This window comes from Delphinapterus leucas, chromosome X (genome assembly GCF_059928025.1).
Source record: "Delphinapterus leucas isolate spDelLeu-1000000601 "Yukka" chromosome X, BTC_Dleu_Yukka2, whole genome shotgun sequence".
Lineage (NCBI taxonomy): Eukaryota > Metazoa > Chordata > Mammalia > Artiodactyla > Monodontidae > Delphinapterus > Delphinapterus leucas.
Genome location: NC_143150.1, coordinates 110,805,808 through 110,828,322, shown reverse-complemented (window position 1 = coordinate 110,828,322; position 22,515 = coordinate 110,805,808). Strand labels below are relative to the sequence as shown.

Here is a 22,515-nt window from a genome sequence, read left to right as displayed (position 1 = left end):
TTTTGTCCATTTGAACTCACACTTAATGAGTGCCTAAAAGGAGGTCTGCAACTTTTGTTTCCATTCTCAGCCTTCATTTATTTCCTCAAAAGTGTAGACTAAGAGAACAATTAGATTTGCACAAGAGCATGACAGGAAGGGAAATGAGGATCAGGGTTGTGGGGAAAAGCAGACAGACAAAACACTGTACTCTGTAAGAAGAAAAGCAGAGAGCTTACCCACTGCCTTCCTAAGTGTTCATTGTCTCAGGGACCCTACGTGGGAGTTAAACGTTGGAAGGAAGGAGGAGACAGTGGGACGTCATGGCGGGCTCCTCCATACGTTACCATGTACGTCTCTATTTCCACAGGCCCCAAATGATCTCCTATCTCCCATGACACGTGTACCCTAAAACTGTCAACTCGACAGACTAAGCAAATTAATTGAAATTCTACAGAAATCCTTTCCCTGCTTACAAAATTTAACAGAAGTGGGAGTTTAGGGGGTTCTTTCAAGAAAATGTGGCTTCTAAAGGTTTAAATAAAACTTCTTTTACTACTGTAAGAGCTTCACATATAAGGTGAACCTTCATTCCTGAGGACAAAATTCTAGTGAAATAAAAGGAGTGCACATTACGGATGCTTTCACACAGATGTCAGTATTGGTCGTTGTTCATGGTTTTATTTATAAATGCAAGATTTCCCACAAAATTTCCTGGATCGTTGTAGTCTACTGTTGGTATTTACTTTCGGGGCTTATTATTTGGGGAGGTCGATAAATGATTAACTGCAGCTTATTTTGTTTTAGCCAGGGCGTTGGATGGACTGCATTTCTCACTTTGTCTTCTCAGCAGTTGTGTGGATTATGGAGATGAGCTGTGGCTCTAGCAGAAAATGCATCATTTATATATGTCAGTTGGATGGCATCACGTGCCTGCTCTGGACTTTTTCTCAGAGGCTGTGAGATTTATGACCATCATAAAGCCTTTTCTCCCCCCATAGATCATGCTAGTAGAATACTCGTACCTTTTCTGGACTTCACCCTTTCAGAGACCAGCCAGAATCAGAAAGAACAAGATGCCATTTGGGTAATTTTTACCAAAATGAGAAAATGACTCCATTCTCCCCAAACTTCCCTCTCTTACCAAACTACTAATTATTCAGCATATATAGAGAGATCTAGCAGATTATTTTTCCTTTTCAATATTTTGTCTGGAAAAAAAGCATATATTTATTTTCATAAAAATCTTTTTTAGAGCAAAAGATATAAGTTGCTTAGCTTGGCAGAGGTCTAGGGTAAAATCCATGCACACAACACAGGACTGTTTTCACTAATGTTCTCCGCAATTCTCAGAAATATACATGTGGTTTCATTTGTCCCATCTGTGTAAATGATTGTCTACCATTGATATCATGTAATCAGAAAATAATTTTCATAATCAGAGACCACTTCTAAAGCAGTCATGTATGTGGCTGAAGGCAATGCAGACCTTAACAGTGTAACATCACCAAGTCAAAGCTACGATTCATGAAGTAACTGCTTACAAAAAGGAGGACCATGCTTGATTTCTCCTTCTCTCAACTTAGCCTGCCTCAGTCCCTCCCTCTCCAGCAATACAAAGAGGAATAAAACCCTTTTTTTACCTTTAAAAATGGCACCAATTAGCAAAAAGAAAAACACAAACAAAAATGATACAAAACATAATAGATGAATTAAGTGTGATTACAGCAGAATGATGAGCTTATCTAAGAAAACGGACATAGGCTTCAAAGAGAAAAAGCTAGCATTTTGAGAAATATATTTCCCTCTGGCCGAGACCTTTTCTATCAGTATGAAAAGAGAAAATAAGGAAACTCAAAGTATTAAAAATATAGGTAATTGGGCTTCCCTGGTGGCACAGTGGTTGGGAGTCCGCCTGCCGATGCAGGGGACATGGTTTCGTGCCCCGGTCCGGGAAGATCCCACATGCCGCGGAGCGGCTAGGCCCGTGCTCCGCAGCGGGAGAGGCCACAACAGTGAGAAGCACGCGTACCGCAAAAAAAAAAAAAAAAAAAAAAAAAAAAATATATATATATATACACACAGGTAATGAAAATTATATAATGTTATATATCAATTTTATCTCAATAAAAAGCAAAATATAGGTAATGGAGCATGTAGAATCAGAAAACAGTAACATAGTTTTAAATGCTAGTATATGTAAACACACGGAACCACTGTTATATTAACAGAGACATATTATATCTATACATCTATACAATAGTCATCTAGCTCTAGATACACACAAACACACACATGGCATATACAACAGCGAAGACAAATGCCAGAAGGCCAAACTTGGTTTTGAATGAATGAATTACCCATGAGCAAATACTCCTGTATCTTTCATTTTCATTTGTCCTCTCTTGCAGCATCCTCATAGATTAAAAAGAATCTCTTTCTCTGCCAATTTTCACCTTTTTAAAATATTTTCTTCATTGATTTTCCCCCTTTTCTTTGCATCAGACCTTGAAATTCGTAAAAATGGGGTTTATTTACATTTCCATATTCACTTCATAAGCATGCATTAAAGGCTTACTGTGTGATATGGAAATATGACTATAAAAGGTTTAGATTGAATATGTTGTGACTCCAGGAAAAGCAAAAGTGAATAACAACAAAGAAAAAGTCTTGATATGAGCTGCTTTCTTGGTGATTTATTACTTTTGCCTGAGCATTTAATTCATCAAAGATTTGTGATTTTGAGTCTTGTTCTCCCTTGGGAAGACCAAGGTTTGTTTGGGTGTTGCTGAATTATATTCAACAAAAGGTTATGTAATCATCTAAGTTATGTAATAGAGAGACAACTTATTACCCTGATAGCATGTGAAAAAGAACCTGAATTCATAGATTCAAGGAGTATTCAAGATGGAAGGATCATAGAAATGTTTGAACACACCTCTGTCACACAGATGGAGAAGTTGAAATACAGAGAAAAATAAGGTCATGGTCCTACCTTATGTGTTGCTGATTATACTGGTTTAGTAATATGTATCTAGGTATTTTAAAATGTTATTTTTTTAAATCAAATTAAGCAACTTATATTGAGTGTCTACATGCAGTAAAGCTAACAGTCCATTTTTATTAAACATTGACATATTTTTGGTGCTGCTAATCCTTTAGTTAATTTCAAAAGTATTGTATGTATACAGCTAAGAGAATTTTTCAAATATTTTATTTTTAATTAAATTCTTTATGATATTTTTATGAGGAACTTGAGAAGCCTTCTGCACATCCTTGTGTGCCCTAAGTTAAACAAGAAGGCTCCAATTTGAGTTTTTCACTTTATAGCATAATGGAACTGATCTATTCTCAGGAAAATTAGCCTTCCACTTAAATGTCTATCTTTGACAGGAAAGGAAGCTTAGAGGTGTGTGAAAATATATATGCGCTTTTACAATTGTGATACTCTCCCATCAGAAAGTGCCAAAATACCTGCAAACAAAACTCTTTTGTCAAAATCAATTTTATATGAAGGTTGATTTAATGAGCAGTTTTTATGGGGCATAGAAATCTCCGGCACCTTCTCTTTTTGTTGCCAACCAGTTTCATTAATCATGAAGCAGCTAGATTTCACAACCAACCATTAGGACAGATTTCCAGGACTTTGGCAGACCTTACCTCCAAAAATTCTTTCAGCAACACAGAATCAATTTCTCAAAGAATGTAATGTATTGAACTTAAAATCCTGTAGGGTGAAATAGGCATTCTAATTAATAGGAGTTGGTGATGGGATACATTTCATATCATCTAATACTAACTAGAACAAAATGTCACCCTTCTATCATTCTAGCAAGAAGTTTACACTAAATCCTCATTACCTGTTCAGTAGTAGAAGGGGATTAGCAATGAGGTTACCTTAATCACAAAAGATTGGGCAGATCTACAAAAGCCTCCTCAATTCACAGCAAGTGGCAGTCCAAAAGACACTATTATAATCTCCCCGGTCCATATGGTTGATTTTCAGTTTTGTCAAGGGAAGCTATCTTGTGGTAATTCCAATAGTTCCTGTGGTGCTGTTACTTCTGAGATTGTCAACTTTTACTTTCTGAATTCTAACTTTCATAAAATTCTTTCATTTTTCTGACTCTCCCTGGAATCAGAAAGGGCATTCATAGTCAAAGAAGAACTGAACAGGAGACTCTGTTTCCTGAAGGATTCAGAAATGTATCACCTTGCTCACTGGACCAGCTTAAAGCAAATATTTTTATAATAGATCCTTTGAGAAATTTTAATTTGTGAATGTTAACCTTTCAAAGTTGAAATAAAATAGAGCTAGAGATCCATTTATGAGATTATGTTTGAAATTTTAAATATATCTGCCCCTATTTTCACAAACACAGAGATTTCAAAAATTCTTCTGAGGGATTTCAGTTCCAGGTGATATGATAGGTTAAATAGCCTAAACAACTCTGAACAGCAAAAAAAAAAAAAAAGACAAAAAACTGAATGAAACACATGAACATAACTGAAAGTATCCCTGAGCTGGCAAGAAAAAAAATTTCAATTTTAAAACAGAGTCAAAGTGGTAAAACTGGAAGACAAGTAATGACATAAGTTTTTGAGGTGAGGGTAACTGCAGAAGCCTGGTGAATCTGAGCTGTTTTTCTGTTGCCTGATCAGGATTAGAAGACAGGAGGAAAAGCTATGGTCTGCCCATGCCAGAGTCTAAAAAGAGGGCTACCTCTTCACTCTGATGTTAAATGAGAAATAAGCCTGTCACACAGAAGAGGATGGCAACACAGTGGCAAGGAAATTACCTATCTTGACTTTAGTGCTTAAAATACCTATGGTAAGCGACTTGCCTGGTGGTCCAGTGGTTGGGATGCCATGCTTCCACTGCAGGGGGCATGGGTTCGATCCCTGGTTGGGGGAACTAGGATCCTGCATGCTGCACGCCAGCCGAAAAAACAAAAAAAAAATCTATGGTAAACACTAAAGGATTAGATATAAAGAGGGTAAATTGCATTCTATTAGAAGAGAATAATTGAATGGTAGAAAAAAAAAAGAACCTTAATCAATCAAAAACAAGACAAAAAGGAAAAGATAAAAAGAATGACCAAAAGCAGAATATACAGAAAACATAATTAAGATTCAAAATAAATTAAATTGAGCAAATAATCATAATAAATAAATATGGACAAGTGTATCCAATTAAAAGAAAATCAGTCCTGAATTCACTATATCTAGCAATATGTTGTTTATAAAGGGAACCCTCAAAACATTAGGATACATAATTCTGTAACTATGTATGGTGATGCATGTTAACTAGACTTATTGTGGTGATCATTCCCAGTATATACAAATACTGAGTCATTATGTTGTACACCTGAAACTAGTATAATATTGTATGTCAATTATACCTCAATTTAAAACAAACAAACAAACAAAACCCTAAAACATTAAGATACAGAAGTCTGAAAATCAAAGGGTGGAGTCATTCATACCAGGCAAATGCTAACAAAAAGAAAAGCTGGTATAGATAAACTAACAACAAACAAAATAGACTTGAACACCAAAAAGTATGTATTACTTGAAATAAACAGGATCTGGTCATAATGATAAACCTTTCAATTCACCAAGAAGACATGCAAATTCTAGACTTGTGTGTACAATACGTGGTATCAAAACAACTATACCAAAAATTTACAGACCTAAAAGGAGAAATACACAAATACGGCAACATAGTGGAAGATTTTAACACACTTCTCTCAGTAATATCAAGGGTAGAAAAACCAGTAAAAATAAAAGAGATGAATAAGCTTCATCTCATATATATGGGACACTAAACCAAAAATTTTATTCTCATTTCTCTTCAAGAACACATGGAATATTTAAGGAAACTGATCATGTATTAGGTGATAAAGCAAGTCTCACCAAAGTTCAAGGGAATGCTATACTACAGATAATATTCTTTGACCACAATGCACTTACATTTTAAATTAATAAAAATAAAAGTAATTTAAAATATCCATATCCCTGGAAATTAAAAAAAAACAAACTTTCAAAGAACCCATGGATAAAATAAAAATAATGAATATTTTTTTCATTATTTTTTCACGTGTAATATTCAGCACATGTGTTTGAATGTTATACCTCAATAAAGCTGTTCAATATAGTTAAGATCTAAATATACACCTAAATTAGCTTTAGATTTGAATTATTTTAATCAAAATCCTAATAGTGATTCTCACGGTAATGTACAAACTGATTCTTCCATGTTTATGTAAGAGCAAAAGACAATAGTCTAAAGAAGAACAGAACAGAGATTTGTCCCAACCAGCTATCGGGACATTAAAAGCAGTGTTAATTAAGGCATAGATTTGGTATTGTAGTATACAACTTGATTCAAAGACTGGAAAATGTAGAAATTGGGGAGTAGTGGATTATTCAACAAGGCACTGAGACAATTTTTAATTTACATGGAAAAGCACATTAGATCCCAACCCTTATATACCATAAAAATTGAGTTGGATTAGATAATCATAAAAATCAAAAATTAAAACTTTTAGAAGATAGTATAGATAACTAAGTTTATGAACCCTGGGTAGGGAAGAATTTCTTAAACAGGACTAAAAATCGATAGCCATGAGAAAAAACTTGTTATCTGAAAATTAAGAACATTTGATTAACAAGAGACACTGGAGAAGAAATGAAAATTCAGGGTACATACTTGGAGAAGTCATTTCCAATTTGTATAACTGATAAAGGAATATCTACTTATCTATCATCTATCAATCATTTATCTAAAGATAGATAAATAATCAATAAGAAAAAAAGAAAAACAGACCCTCAAAAGCCCCATGAACAACAGTTCTCAGAAGAAGAAAATCCAACAGATACCGAGAAAATAAAAGCTGCTCAAACTTATTAAGAATAAAGGAAAGTCTGAGAAATCAAGTGACGTTAAGAACGTATGACAACAGGAATTATCATACACTGCTGACTGGAGTACACAATCATACAAACATTTTGGAAAACCATATGGTATTACCAAGCAATTGTGATAGTGCAGATAAGGATGACACAGCAATTCAACTCCTAGGTATATACTCTAAATGCTTATCCTTCTGCTCCAGGAGACAAACACAAGAAAGTTCATAGCCCAGCAGCAACATTTACTCTGGGAGTTGGATGGGATCAGTTTGGACATCATCAAGTGGCTACCTTGACTTCCAGCCAAGGGGAGGCACTGGGGGCACTGAGAGGTTTGAAGGAGGGCGAAGTTTGTATAGTTGTTCTGGAATCATCTGGAATCACCGCCCTGTGAAGTCATCCTGAATTGGCTGCATATTACCTCTATGAAGGCCACAGTTCTTGTCAGGCCATCCTCTCCCTCTACTTTCTCTGTATCTACCTTCTCCAGGTTTGTGTAACTGCTTTCTCCCTTCAGATCTCCAGGGCTGGGCAGGGCTATCCACTGTTGCATTATCCATTGTCGGTTTGCTGAAACCCTATCACACTTTTGAAAAACAGCCCCTTTATTAAATTCTATCAACGCACTAAGTTTGAGTTAGCCATCTGGTTCCTGTGCGAATTCTTACTAATACAAACTCAGTGAAACATTGCTAATAAAATGGAAATATAACTTGCGTTACATTTATATAATGGCATTCGATTGCATAAGTACAATAGAGTAGTAAAATGTATGAATTATAGTTGCATGAATTACTATGGCTAGCTCTCCATAACTTTACTGAGTTAAAAAAGCCAGAAAGTGCCTAAGTATGATTTCATTTATAAAAAGGTATAAAAACAGAACCAAATAATATATATATTTGGGAATACATTCACATATTATAAAGCTATAAAATTAAACAAACGAATATTGTGTTCTTCTCCGGATTGCAACTACAGGATGTATAGGAGAATAGAAGTGGGTATCTAACCTAGACTTTTGCTATCTACAGTGCCGATGTGGACATTCCATTATAGAATTGTTGTTGCTGTTATTATAGGTGTTTAGAAGAATATATTACATCGTTTAAAATGGTGATCCTTAGAACTCCAGTTTCACTTATTATCTGTACCCTGCATTTGGGCTTCGGTATGCACAGCTTCCTACTGTGAGCTCAAGTTTAATAGGTATAGGGTGTTTGCATTTCAAAGAGGAAAGGGCTGTAAGTCCTCAGACCAAGAGGAATATTTGAGTTCCCCCAACAAAATGAAAAACTGTGAGGGATTAGAACAGGGGTCCCTAACCGGTACCAGTACAGGTCCATGGCCTGTTAGGAACCGGACCTCACAGCAGGAGGTGAGCAGCGGGCAAGAGAGCGAAGCTTCATCTGCCGCTCCCCATTGCTCACATTACCGCCTGAACCATCACCCCACCTCCCCCGTCCGTGGAAATTGTCTGCCACGATGCCAAAAACGTTGGGGACTGCTGCACTAGAAGGAAATGAGCCTCACAAGAGATGGAGATGGAATTCTGTTACACACGCTATCACTTCCTCTTACTAACTTCCTTTCTCACTGCCTTCCCACTCTTATTAAAATTCTGAAGCTGATTATAATTAGTTTTTTATTTAATTGAAGCAACAGAGAGGAAAGAAGAATTATTCCAAGCCAATAGAATAGTCTTTGATCCAGGTGAGTATCTAAACAGTAAAATGGAATGATAATTTTGAGGCACGGGTTCAAAATCTGCCTACTCCAGGCATCAGTCTACTCATTTTCTCTCCGCTCTACTTCCTCTTGTCAAGTAATGTCTTTGAGTGATTTATATGTACGTAAAAAAAAAAAGCTAATGAACAACATTTCAAATCCTTTTCAAATTGGTCTGCACCCCATTAGGTCCAGGTGAAGGGAGTCATTGTTAGAGGAGGGAGAATGGATACACAAGGACAGGACAGCCCTGGAAAGGAAAATGCCTACTTACTAAGGGATCTCCCGTGTTTCTCTGACACTTTGTAGGCGAGGAGAAATAATTTTTCCTCTTCCCTTCTCGTTTCTCAGCTGAGACCCCATGTAATAAAAAGACAGATTAACAAGAGAAAAGCAAACAGAAGTTTAATATCATGTATACCTTCTGTGTACATGGGAGAGACCCAGGAAAACTGAGTAACTCCAGGAAATGATCCAAGCTTCCATGTTAAATACCATCTCCAGCTAAATACAAAAGAAGATGTTGGGAAGTGGGAGCCAGTTATGGGAGGTTTTCAGGAAAAACACAGTAAACAAGAGTAAGGTTGTTTTGATTATCTAAATTGGTGCCTTCTCTACTACTATGTATAAAATAGATAACCAACAAGGACCTACTGTATAGCATAGGGAACTCTACTCAATATCTTGTAATAACCTATAAGAGTCTGAAAATACACACACACACACACACACACACACACACACACACACACACACAACTAAATCACTGTGCTGTATACCTGACGAGAAGGGTGTCCTTCTACAGGGACAGCACCTTTCACATGGGAGATTTATTTCCTGCTTTCGGGGAAACAGAAAGGAGGGTCAGAGTGTCCCTCTTTTTTTTTTTTTTGCGGTATGCGGGCCTCTCACTGTTGTGGCCTCTCCCGTCGCGGAGCACAGGCTCCAGATGCGCAGGCTCAGCGGCCGTGGCTCACGGGCTCAGCCGCTCCGCGGCATGTGGGATCTTCCCGGACCGGGGCACAAACCCGTGTCCCCTGCATCGGCAGGCGGACTCTCAACCACTGCGCCACCAGGGAAGCCCCAGAGTGTCCCTCTTGCATTGACCATTTCTTAAGTAACTTTAATTCAAAATAATCAATGTGCCATTGAGGCATATCTTGGGGTGGCCTGCCCTGGGCCCCAGCAATATTTAGGATTTCAGGGTCTATTTTGGGAGACGTAAACATGAATCAATATATTTCAATACAAAGTAACATGGACTATAGTAGCAGTAATAAAATATTGTATGAAACAAAGATCTTATGATGCCTGGGAAGTTGAAGGAAGGGTTCACAGTAGAGATGACATTGTGTTTTAAAGAACCAGTAGTAGAAAAGCTAAAATGATAAAGCCATTAAAGCTGTCCAGACTTGATGCTGTTGATGATGAAACTTTTATTTTTAAAGAACTTTCCATTTGCAAAGAAATTTCTTTAGGCAATTTTGTTTGATGTGATTGCTTCAATAATCACATGAGTTGGGCTTTAACTCCATATTTTTTTTCCAGTGGAATAAACAGAAGTTCAGAGGGATTAAATTATTTGACCAAATTTCATGGCTACTAATAAATGAAAATCCCCCAGAAGGGAATTGCCTGTCTCAGGAAGTTGGGAGTCCCCCACCATAGTGAGTTTTGGGAATAAATTGGATGAGCAGTTGGCAGGAAGGGTAGATTGATGATTGGTGTTAGGAGGTAGACAAATTCCTTTAAATCTCATCATCTTGTAATTTTCAGGGCTGTAGTGATTATGAATTTAAATAATGAATGTAAAAGAGCTTTGTAAATAAAGAAGAACCATCATCAACTTCATTTATCAGGCACTTCTTGAGAAACTACCCTGTAGTAGAAATGCCGTACTGGGGGCTTGGGACACTAACTGAATACGGTTTGGCCTCTGCTTATCAAAAAAGACAGTATGAACTTCAGTTACGTTTCTGTAGAAGTTAGTAGTAGTAATAGTAGTAGTAGTAGTAGGGCCATTTAATCATGATGTTTATTTAAGATTTGTCCAAAATAAGTAAGCGTTATCAGTGTTTTCAATATTGTTAATAGCCAAGAAAAAAAACATACAAAGAGAAATGAAATATAATTCATTATTATTCATATTGCTTGGGCAAAATCATTTGAGAAAAACATTCAGATTCCAAAAAAATTGAAAAACCAGTTATTCAAGTGGTTAGCACATCCAAGGGCTTATACTCATATAGTATGAAAGAATTAACTGACTGGGCTTCCCTGGTGGTGCAGTGGTTAAGAACCTGCCTGCCAATGCAGGGGACATGGGTTCGAGCCCTGGTCCAGGATCCCACATGCCGCGGAGCAACTAAGCCCGTGCACCACAACTACTGAGCCCACGCGCCTAGAGCCCGTGCTCCGCAACAAGAGAGGCCACTGCAATGATAAGCCCACGCACCTCAACGAAGAGTGGCCCCCGCTCGCCGCAACTAGAAAAAGCCCCTGCACGGCAGTGAAGGCCCAGCACAGCCAAAAATAAATAAATAAAATACATTTATTGAAAAAAAAAAAGAATTAACTGATTATTTTTATTTAGTTCCTGGATTTATTTTTCTACACATCTCATATGCTAAATAGAGTGTGAATCACTGTTATACTGTCATAAAAATATGTCAAGGTCAATGTCTTCATATTAGAGGTTATTTTGTATCTGTATTTTGTGATACTGGAGCTTGTTCTCATGAAACATATTAAAAAACAAAATCAACAAATGCTATAAAAATCCCTCAACCCTCCCCCACAGCCACCCACTCACCATCCCGAGCCTATGGATAGAGCAATTCTTTCTCAACCACTCACATTCAGTATTCCAAACCTAGAAAAGCCCACAAAGTAATCCTCTGACTTTGGATGAGAAACATAGGAGTTTCCTAAACACTCTGCCCTCTGCTCATAGCATCTTCCCTCTCTTTTACCAGTTTCTAATTAAGTATGCAGTGTTATAGACCCGCCAGTGAGCTGATCCATTAAAAGACATTTTGTTGTTAAATATTTCATTGTTATGAGCTCACACCTAAATCTAAAGAGCTATCGTGACAGAATGAAGTATTCAAAGATTTTATAGCCCATAAAACAACAAAGGAAATTACTTTTAAGGGAATTACCACCTCATGGAAGCACTGCCTTTTTGCACTTCTCTCTTTCCTACTGTTTCCCCCCCCCCCCCGTTTTTCTTTACACAACTGCAATACATCAGATCTGAGCTACAGAAAATTATACTCTGAGCCACAAGTAACCAAGGGCATAAGATGATTAAAGACCCAGGATCTTACTGCCTACTTCAGTAACTCCTCTTTAAGATGGCTCATTTCCAAGTCCATGATCAGTGCTGTACCACTACCACCAAGATGACTTCCGTTCTGCTTCCACTCACAGCAATTAGCAAGTAGTCTCAATGGCATTACAAAATCATTTTCTTGCCCAGTGTGTGGGTACTGGAAAACTAAAGGAAGCAAGAGGAACACACCAACAGAAAGCCAGGAACAGAGAAGTACCACTGTGAAATACCAGCAGAGCCAGGGCTCCTGGACTTGTATAAAAGTGATGCTGAGAGGGTGAGAGATGCCAATTTTGCCATCTTTACTTCTGGCTCTGCTGCTTGCCCTAAAGCATCTTTTCTCCCCTACTGAGTTTCACTGACAACAACACCCTTCCCTCAGGGTATTAAAGCTAAAGCTGTTTGTGCAGCTGTGCTGGTAACTAAATGATTTCCCGTCATATTGCTTCCAGGGTGAATGTATTAAGTTGAATCATTGTCTCTTTAGACACAGATAGTTGAGCTCCATGTGTACTGAGATAACACGCATTAAGGAAATGTAATCAGTTGAGCTACCACTAATTTAACACTGAAGAATAACATTAAAAAAACACAAACCTTACCGCCTTAAAGGACAAAAAGAATCTCTCGTTAATTCCTTTCCTCCTTTATTTTTAAACGCTAATATTAGAGATGAAAAAAAAATTTTTTAACATCTTTATTGGAGTATAATTGGTTTACAATGGTGTGTTAGTTTCTGCTTTATAACAAATTGAATCAGTTATACATATACATATGTTCCCATATTTCTTCCCTCTTGCGTCTCCCTCCCTCCCACCCTCCCTATCCCACCCCTCTAGGCGGTCACACAGCACCGAGCTGATCTCCCTGTGCTAATGCGGCTGCTTCCCACTAGCTATCTATTTTATGTTTGGTAGTGTATATATGTCCATACCAGTATCTTGCTTTGTCACAGCTTACCCTTCCCCCTCCCCATAGCCTCAAGTCCATTGTCTAGTAGGTCTGTGTCTTTATTCCTGTCTAACCCCTAGGTTCTTCATGACATTTTTTTTTCTTAAATTCCATATATATGTGTTAGCATACGGTATTTGTCTTTCTCTTTCTGAGTTACTTCACTCTGTATGACAGACTCTAGGTCCATCCACCTCATTACAAATAGCTCAATTTCGTTTCTTTTTATGGCTGAGTAATATTCCATTGTATATATGTGCCACATCTTCTTTATCCATTCATCCGATGATGGACACTTAGGTTGTTTCCATCTCCAGGCTATTGTAAATAGAGCTGCAATGAACATTTTGGTACATGACTCTTTTTGAATTATGGTTTTCTCAGGGTATATGCCCAGTAGTGGGATTGCTGGGTCATATGGTAGTTCTATTTGTAGTTTTTTAAGGAACCTCCATACTGTTCTCCATAGTGTCTGTACCAATTCACATTCCCACCAGCAGTGCAAGAGGGTTCCCTTTTCTCCACACCCTCTCCAGCATTTACTGTTTCTAGATTTTTTGATGATGGCCATTCTGACTGGTATGAGATGATATCTCATTGTAGTTTTGATTTGCATTTCTCTAATGATTAATGATGTTGAGCATTCTTTCATGTGTTTGTTGGCAGTCTGTATATAGAGATGAAAATTTTGATTTCTGAAAATTATGTGACTTATTCAAGACGGCCTAACTGATTAGTGATAGTGTCAAGTCACCACACAGCTAAATTCTTAAAGCATCTCCATAATATTTGTTTCATAATAGGCATATTCAGCCTATGCTTAAACACATCCAGAGAGAGAACACTTGTTTCTTGGGCAACCAAAGCATTTTGGGCCAGTTTTAAGGATTAGAAAAATTTTTTCCTGTTCACCTGAAATTTATTTCTCTGCATGTTCCATTTCTTCATTCCCTTTGACCCTCTGGAACCAAAGAGAACAAGCCTTATTTTGCTTCCACATGACTCACATATCTTAGCCATGCTTTCAACAACTTTATTTAGCCCCGGCCCCACCCCTCAGGCAATCTTTCTAGCTAGAGGTCCCTTCTGCATCTCCTTTTCTCTCTGCAAAGGGCTCCATATTCTTCAACTGAGGCTTCCTAGCTACGGAATATTAATCCATTAGTACAGGCGTATACTATTGATATGACTCAATTGTTGGCTGGTTTCCTATGTTTATTTTCATCATGATGATGATTATTTTGTCAGACAATTTTGACCATCTGGTTCTACTGCCCACTTGTGCAAATATATCCATAAGATAAAATGTTAGCCACTGAATTGCTGGATCAAAGCATTTGTGTATTATTCAGGGGAAGCTTTCGTATCTTTTTCCAGCCTCTTATCTGCCAGTTATATTTGTCCAATTTTGCTTCCACAAGACAATTCGTAAGCTATTAGAAAACACAGCATGCTGTAGTGGAAATCAGTACTCTGAATCTCATGAACTGGGTGTGAAACAGACTTCTTGTGATTTCGACAAGGTATCTAGGGCAACATGTCTTCATTTATAAAAAGAAGGGTCATTCCATCATCGGCATTCTTTCTGCCTTCCCATCATGGCACTTCATAAATTATACTTATGTATATTACATATTATCTTGAATTTTATAATGATCTTCACATGTATTTTCACTGTTTTATGCTCTCTCTTCTCTACCAATATGGCTTTTCAAAGACCCTTTTAAAATGTGGTACTAGAGATAACCAACAAGGGCCTACTGTATAGCACAGGGAACTATAATCAATAATCTGTAATAACCTATAAGGGAAGAGAATCTGAAGAATGAATATATAAATATTTGGAAAAATATATATATATAAGTGAATCACTGTGCTGTACACCTGAAACTAACACAACATTGTAAATCAACTACACCTCAATTTAAAAAAAAGAAAAAAAACTGGTACTAGAAATGAACACAAAACTCACAGTCCCATCAGACCAATATAAGACAGTGAGACACCAGCTAACTTTCTCTTGAGACTATAGTTCTACTAGTGTAGCCTTATGCTGTGATATGCTGCTAGGTTTTTAGGTTTTGTTTTCCCTTTTATTTCTTGGTTTGATTTTTTTTTTTTAACTGTGTTACACTGAGCCTTTTAGAACTGAATTTTAAATTCTTTGAATTTTTGACTATCAATCCATGTTTTTCTTATCTTCTGTTGATTAATTACTATTTGAAAACCAAATTATAGGACAATACATTTTTTATCTCAGTTAAATTTCATTTGGGGCTTTGGTATACAATTCCAGTATGTTTGGTATGTTTTTAATGTTGCTTCTGCTGCCAGTTATGTTATTATTACTTATAGCTTTTTATACCTAAACGTTGTTTCACATTGTAGCGGGGGAAAAAGTTTTCCTCAGCCCTCTTAGTGTCCCTGGCTGGGGCTGAAAATTAAACTGACAAAGACAGATTAACAGGCGAAAAGCATACAAATTTATTTAATGTAAGTTTTACATCACATGGGAGCCTTCATAAGGAAATGAAGCCCTGAAGAAATGGTTAAACCTGAGCATTTTTATGCTGGGTTTGATGAAGAGTGGATAGTCATGTAGAAAAGTGATAGGTCAAAGAGTATGAGGTAAACGTAGGAAGCTGGGGATACTGAGCATGGCCTGTATGGATTTTTTTCAGAGTCGCTTTGTCTTTGGAGATACAAGATACTCCTTTCCTCCAGGTATAGGGGAGGGCACCTCTTACATCAGGGTTTCAAGACCTGTTGCAGAAGAGAAGGGAGGGATGAGGTCAGAGTGACCTTCCTTTTTCTGCTGTTTTCTCAAACTCCTTCCACTTAAAATATTCAATATGGTGAGGTGCCATATTTGGGGGTAGCTTGTCCTGAATCCTATCAATATGTTTCTCTGCCTTTGCAAACAAAATGTCTTGAGGCAAACAAACCTGGAACATGTCCTACAGTGTGCTGCACTGAAATTAAAATATAACACCTATCAATCCAGTAGATTTACCAAAAAAGAATGTTTTTCATAATCCATTTGGCTCCTGTTTATTACCATTTTTTCTAGCCTAGTTGTTTGCTATTAACTAATGAATAATGTACCCACCAATTATGTTGAAATTTTACAATGAACTTCCCCCTACCTATCTGCTTTTCCTGTTCTGAAAATCAGAATATGTATCTCCTTGACCCTCATGCATAACTTCCATTGTCTCACTTTTCAAAAAAATGTTTACTGTGTATCTATGATCTTATTTAATGTACTTTCATTATCTTAGAACATAATTTACTGAAAGATAAGGTTTGATCTCATTTATAGCAGGTAGTTGCTATTCTACTTTTACTATCTTTTGACTTTTATTGATTTTGAGTTTGTATGAATTATTTGTCATAAATTTCAGAAATTGAATGCGATGTTAATTATTAGAAAGTAGAAAATCAGTACTAAATAAAAGTAAACACAAAAGGTTACCTTTTGTGGGCAAGTGCTCTTCAAAGAGAGCAGTTGAAGATGAATTACTAAGCTTCTTATTATATTAGGGTTCTAATAGTCATTAGCTATTATTTCAGATAAATGTAGAAATGCTTGATGGTTTAGGACAATCTTTCTTCATTCTTAGTTATCTTAGTCACTATGAGTGGTTACAGTAAGAGCAGCCAAATCCTCTAAATTTCTAAAGTATATTCCACAAATGCCTTTACATTAAGATAATCTACGAAGTGGTTTTGCATTCAAATATATTTGGAAAACCCTTTGCTGTATATCCCAGTGTAGGAAATTCATATTTCACTTTAGCATGTTCACTTCTAAGAAGTATTGTTGAACCTAGAATCCCAAAGTGGTAACGAAATCCCTTGCCTTTGTTGCTCCGTATATTTAACACGAGGTGGAACAACATTTTGGGTAGTACTGCAGAAAGCTAAATTTCATGTAGAGAGCTAAATTACATTCACATGTAAATGTGAAGCTACATTTCATGTAGAGTCAGGCTTCGACTCCTACTTCTCTGGGTTCTTCCATCATATTTCCAGGGACTTCTGAATATTTATATTTCTTAATTTTCACCACTCTATTTTTATTATTTATCATCTTTATTGGGTACACAAGTGCAGTGAACAAGATACTATCTTCTTTGATTTGTGTATCTTTCTAATCAATTATTTTTTTAACATATTTACCCAGGCACTGAGTGACAAACTAAACATAATCACCAGGTTTTTGTTTGTTTGTAAATAAAGTTCTTCCTACTGGATAATTTTATTTATACTTAACAATTGTTTCTTTCATTTATTCTAATGGTGCTCATCATTTTTAACTTTCAATTAAAACATATTTGATTATTCTAGTACATAATTATATAAAAACACTGTTTCCTGAAATCAGCTTCACATAGTATAATACTTTCTCCAATATCATTGCAGTTAACTTGTGTCTCATACAAGACAAAAATAAAATAGAATAGAGTGGTGATTAACAGTTCGTGTTCAGCAGGCAGCTTATCCGAGATTCCAATTCTGTCTCTGATGTGACTTAACTTCTGTTTTCTCATTTGTTAAATGAAATAATAGTTTCTTTCTCAAAGAGCTGCTACAGAACTTGAAATTAGATAACAAAACATACAAAATATCAGAGTTCCAAGAAAGTGGTAAGCACTTCACTTAGTGTAATTTAAATATGAAGAAATGTGCAGTTTTTGAACGTACGGTTCAATGAATTCTGGTAAATGTATACACCCATATGACACACACCCCTATCAAGACATAGAGCATTTTCATCATCTCAAAAACTTCTCGAGTAACTCTTTCCAGTCTATCCCCACTCTCTCCCTCCAAAACCACTGTTCTCACTTCTGTCACTATATATCAGTTGTGCCTATTCTAGAACTTCATATATATTGAAGCATACAGTAAGTGCTTTTATTTGACTGCCTTCTTTTGCTCAAAGTAATCTTTTAAAAATTCATCCATATTGTTGTATCAGTAATTTATTCCTTTTAATTACTGAACTGCTACCATATGTTTTTGTCATTCATTAGCATTAATAATACTTCCCCCCTAAAATGTATGTAAGAATGTGCAACGTATCATCAATCCTTAGAAATATAGTTTTAAAAAAATCACATATGTGTGTGTTCTGTTTTTTTCTGTTTTGTATATATCTCTGAGTTCAAACATAAATCCACAGTAGCTATTTTTTTAATTGTCTTTTTTTCTTATGGTATTATTTAGAATTGTAATCAAAAACTTATTTTAGCCTCTCATTCATCTTAGACTTCTCTTTTGTTGGAATTTCTAGCCATTCCACTATTTTCTCTGAGTTTTGAAGTGTTCCTGAAGTTTGACCGTATTGAAATATGCTCAGTTTCATCTTTCTTTACTCTTATCAATCCCCAAACCTCATGTAATATTCCTCCAAGATTCAGTCCATGTCTGTATCACCAATTAGACTTTGTTGTTTGGAATTAAGTTAGAGTTGCAGCTTCCATAATTCTTAGCATTGCTTTGTAATAACTGCAATTTGCTGTCGAGGTTACGCCATATTTTCTACCATTAAGAACTTTCACACATCTTTAAATTTTTGGCATTCAGTTTAAGTTTCTGAAATACAGCGTGCTTTTCCTGGATTTATATTTTAGTGGCCAAACCAGAATATTCTACCAACAAGTATATTTAAATTATTTCAGTTTAAATAGTGTTTAAATAATGTTATTTTAAAGAGTGTTTAGTGATTTGTTTAATGGAAACAATTAATATATTTTAGACTGAATTTCTTTGAAGGCAATACTACATCTTATTCATGTTCATATTCTAAGGCTTTAGCAGGCAGTTACCAGGGTACAATAAATCTTTATTGATTAGCTGATGCAAACAGTGCCTATTAGAATTAATATCATTAAATTAAATTTAAAAGAGATTGTTCAAATCTCCTTTATCCTCTTCACATTCTCCATAATCCTAAATGAGAATATACTATAAATGATGAAGACATTTTTGAGAGCTCAAGATCAGAATTGGAAAAACTTGAATGGAATACTGAAAGAGCCACTGACTGGCTTTGTGTCCTGGACAAACTACTTCATCTCCCTGCACTTCAAGTATTGGTATTATTATTATTATTTAGTTTGTGTTTTACCTGCTTTTTTATTGGGGTATAAGTGATACACAATATATATTAGTTTCCAGTGTACAACATAATGATTCAATATTTAGATACACTGTGAAATGATCACTACAATAAGTCTAGTTTACATCCATCATCATATATAGTTAAAGAATTTTTTTTCTTGTGATGAGAACTTTTAAGATTTACTCTTTTAGCAACTTTTAAATACGCAATACAGTATGTTAACTATAGTCACCATGCTGTACATTTCGTCCCTGGACTTATTACTTCTTTTAAATAAACTGCAGATCATCATAATAGCTTTTCATAAAGTTATTATGTGGGTTTAATAAGATAATTCATGTACTGTGTGTTGACCTGGCAAACAAGTGTTCTACATATGTAATTTATTATTATCACTATTACCACTATTGTCGTTATATTTAAAAGAGATCTGAATAAGAGTAACGTCTGGTTGTTTGCATAGATAATTTTTGGATTCAGGAGTAAAGTTTATAAAGACCTAAACCTATGCAGACAGATGTCCTGATTGTTAAACACTGGGTCCTGTAAACACATTGAATTCTTGTCTTGAAACTTAAATATCTGTTGGGAACTGAGCTCCATAGGACTCCTGATTCTTACCTATCAGTCTGAAATGTCAGACCCAGCTGGGTTGGAATAATATATAGCTTGAGACAGTTGTGAATCACTTTAACATTCTAGCAAAAAGGTAAGACAGTTACATGTCTCTTAAAACTTCAAGATGACAAAATCTTACTGCTGCTATATCCCCATATAGTGAAAAACATAGCTGTTATCAAGTTGCATGAAATTTAAAAAAAAAACTATAAATTGATCCTTATGGCAAATATAGGCTTTATAATGTAAAAAACAAATATATCTAGGCCTGCATTGGAATTCTGTCTCTTAGAATTTTTCTATTTATCACTACATGTACAGATACAGGTAGAGCAATTAAGACCATCTTCTACTTCATTCATGATAGTAACAAAGAAGAAGAAAATAAAATTTGTAACAAGGAGATAAAAAATTATTGAAAATCTATTTAAACTAAAAACTTGTTTCTTTTTTTATGTAAAATAGATAGCTAGTAGGAAGCAACCGCATAGCACAGGGAGATCAGCTTGGTGCTTTGTGACCACCTAGAGGAGTGGGATAGGGAGGGTGGGAGGGAGACGCAAGAGGGAGGAGATATGGGAACATATGTATATGTATAACTGATTCACTTCGTTATAAAGCAGAAGCTAACAAACCATTGTAAAGCAATTATACTCCAATAAAGATGTAAAAAAAACAAAAACTTGTTTCTTTTTTTAAAAGGAACACCATGGAATTAATTATACACAGTTACACTTTACATTCCATTAGGAGAAATTATGTGTTGAAAAGAAGCTGCATGGATATAGTTCCTGCTCTGTGAATTGATAGTAGATATCTTAAGCTGTTATGTCTTTCTTATAGCAGAGAACAAATACCAAGTATGCCATGGAAACCCCTCATATACATACGTAACAAGATGTAGAGATCCTTTGAGCTTGTGAGACTTCCAAAGACTTCAGAATAAAGCCCAATTAACTGCATATTGGACATTAGGTGGTAACACAAGCTTCATATATTGAGACTTGGGAGTGAAAAGTGATAATCGGTATCATTTTAAGCAAATCTCAAGATATAAATTAATCAAGAAAAGTCATTGGTCAAAAGTGCCATAATTTCCAAAGGAGGTGGGAGAAGCTGGTTAAGGGCAGACAGCAAGGATTCCTTTTATACAGAATAGGCATCCAAAGCACATTTCACAATTAAATAAGAGGGATTAATGAAGAAAACCAAAAGTTAGTGAGGTCAAATTTTAAAAATTATATCAAATTTAGGTGGGATCTGAAACACACACACACACACACACACACACACACACACACACACACGTTTCCTGGCTACCCCAGATCATGGCAAACCTCGTCCTCTCCAGTTCCATCCCACCCAAACCTTGGACTCCACTCTCCACTTCAGGGTTTGTAGAACTCCAACCTGGAGATTCAGCTTCATCGCTCAGTTTGGAGCCAATCTTGCCTGAGGGTGTAAGAGTTTCCTCTGAAGCGCATGAAGTTTGGGGTGAGTTTTACTGTCCTCGAAGCAGTGCTGTATGATTCCTGAGACACACCATGCTGACCAAACTCCAGTTGTCAAACTCTCACCTTACTTTATTGGTTCATTTAGCAGGACTTTTGTCATAGTTTTGGGTCAGGGGATGATATGCTCATTTCCCTGGGATTTTTGAAGCGAACTTTTAAAATAAAGGAATTATTTCAAGAGGAAATTGGACCCTGCTTTGTGACACCTCCACTTACTTGTCTGGAGTCCTGACTCAACATTAAATCAACCTTGCTTTTAGTATGGGTTGTTGTCTGACCCTTGAATGCAGATTTCTACTTTCTATCTCTTTTCCAGTAACAGGATTCACATTCTTATAATCTTCCCAGTTGTCTCATCTTTCAAAGAACAGACCCTCCTTTACTTCCTAAGGCCAAGAAATTGTGAACCTCCATCAGCCCAGTATCAGGCACTTTTGACCTAACAATTGAAATTACTTCCCGTCTTAGTTATCTTGGGGAAATGCCTATGGTATGGTTGGCTATTTTTAAAATTTCCTTTCTATCAGTGCATTTCTGAACCTGTGTATGTGTGTCCGTATGGATGTCTGTGGTTTACTCTGCTTCTGATTCTTTGAGGTTCCTGTATCTATTAGTTTATACTTTCCCAAATCTGTGAATGTTTTGGTATCATTTCCTGAATTTTTTTCTCTCTTACCCTGCCTTCCTCTGGGTATCCAATTATATATATTCTAGACTTTTTAATATCATACAGTTCACTAAGGTATACTGTTCACTTATTCAGTCTTCCCCCCCCCAATCTGTGCTTCATTTTGAATAATTTTTATCGCTATGTCTTCATCTCCCTTGATCTTTTCTTGTGCAGGTCTATTATGCTGTAATTCAATCTAGTGAAATTTTTGTTTTAAGTGTTGTAATTTTTATTTCTGAAAATTTGAGTCTTTTTTACGTCATCCATTTACCTCCTCATTATGTTCCTTAAAATTCCTGAACATATTTATAACAGTAGTAGAGATGTAGCAAAGGACAATTAGCTTACCAAGTTGATTTAATATAGATGGAATTTGGAAACCAGTAGAGAGTTTATGAAATAATCTAGGAGAGAATAATGTCTTGTAGTACAAGGAGGAGTAGGAGAGAAAAGAAGGGAGTAGTATGAAGAGAGACAAGGAAAGTAGATTCTATATGAGTAGATAATTAATAGTGTGAAGATCAAAGGAGAAGAAAAACTCACCGCTGATTCTCAAGTTTTAAACCTGAGTAATAGCAAAAAGGCTGATTATCTATCTATCTATCTATCTATTTATCTATGTAGGAAAGCCAAGAGGAGAAGTAACTGTAGTAGGAAAGATAATGAGTTTTAACAT

The 22,515-nt window shown here is 36.1% G+C and overlaps 1 protein-coding gene across 1 annotated transcript in view; it reads left to right on the top strand.

Moving 5' to 3' along the window:
* LOC111167541 (melanoma-associated antigen B18-like) overlaps window positions 1-22,515 on the top strand; it is a 166,224-nt gene that overhangs the window by 73,564 nt on the left and 70,145 nt on the right. Inside the window, exon 3 of the mRNA XM_089904944.1 lies at window positions 8,128-8,138. Within this exon, the coding sequence (XP_089761070.1) occupies window positions 8,128-8,138 (11 nt within the window). The remainder of the gene's footprint in view (window positions 1-8,127; window positions 8,139-22,515) is intronic.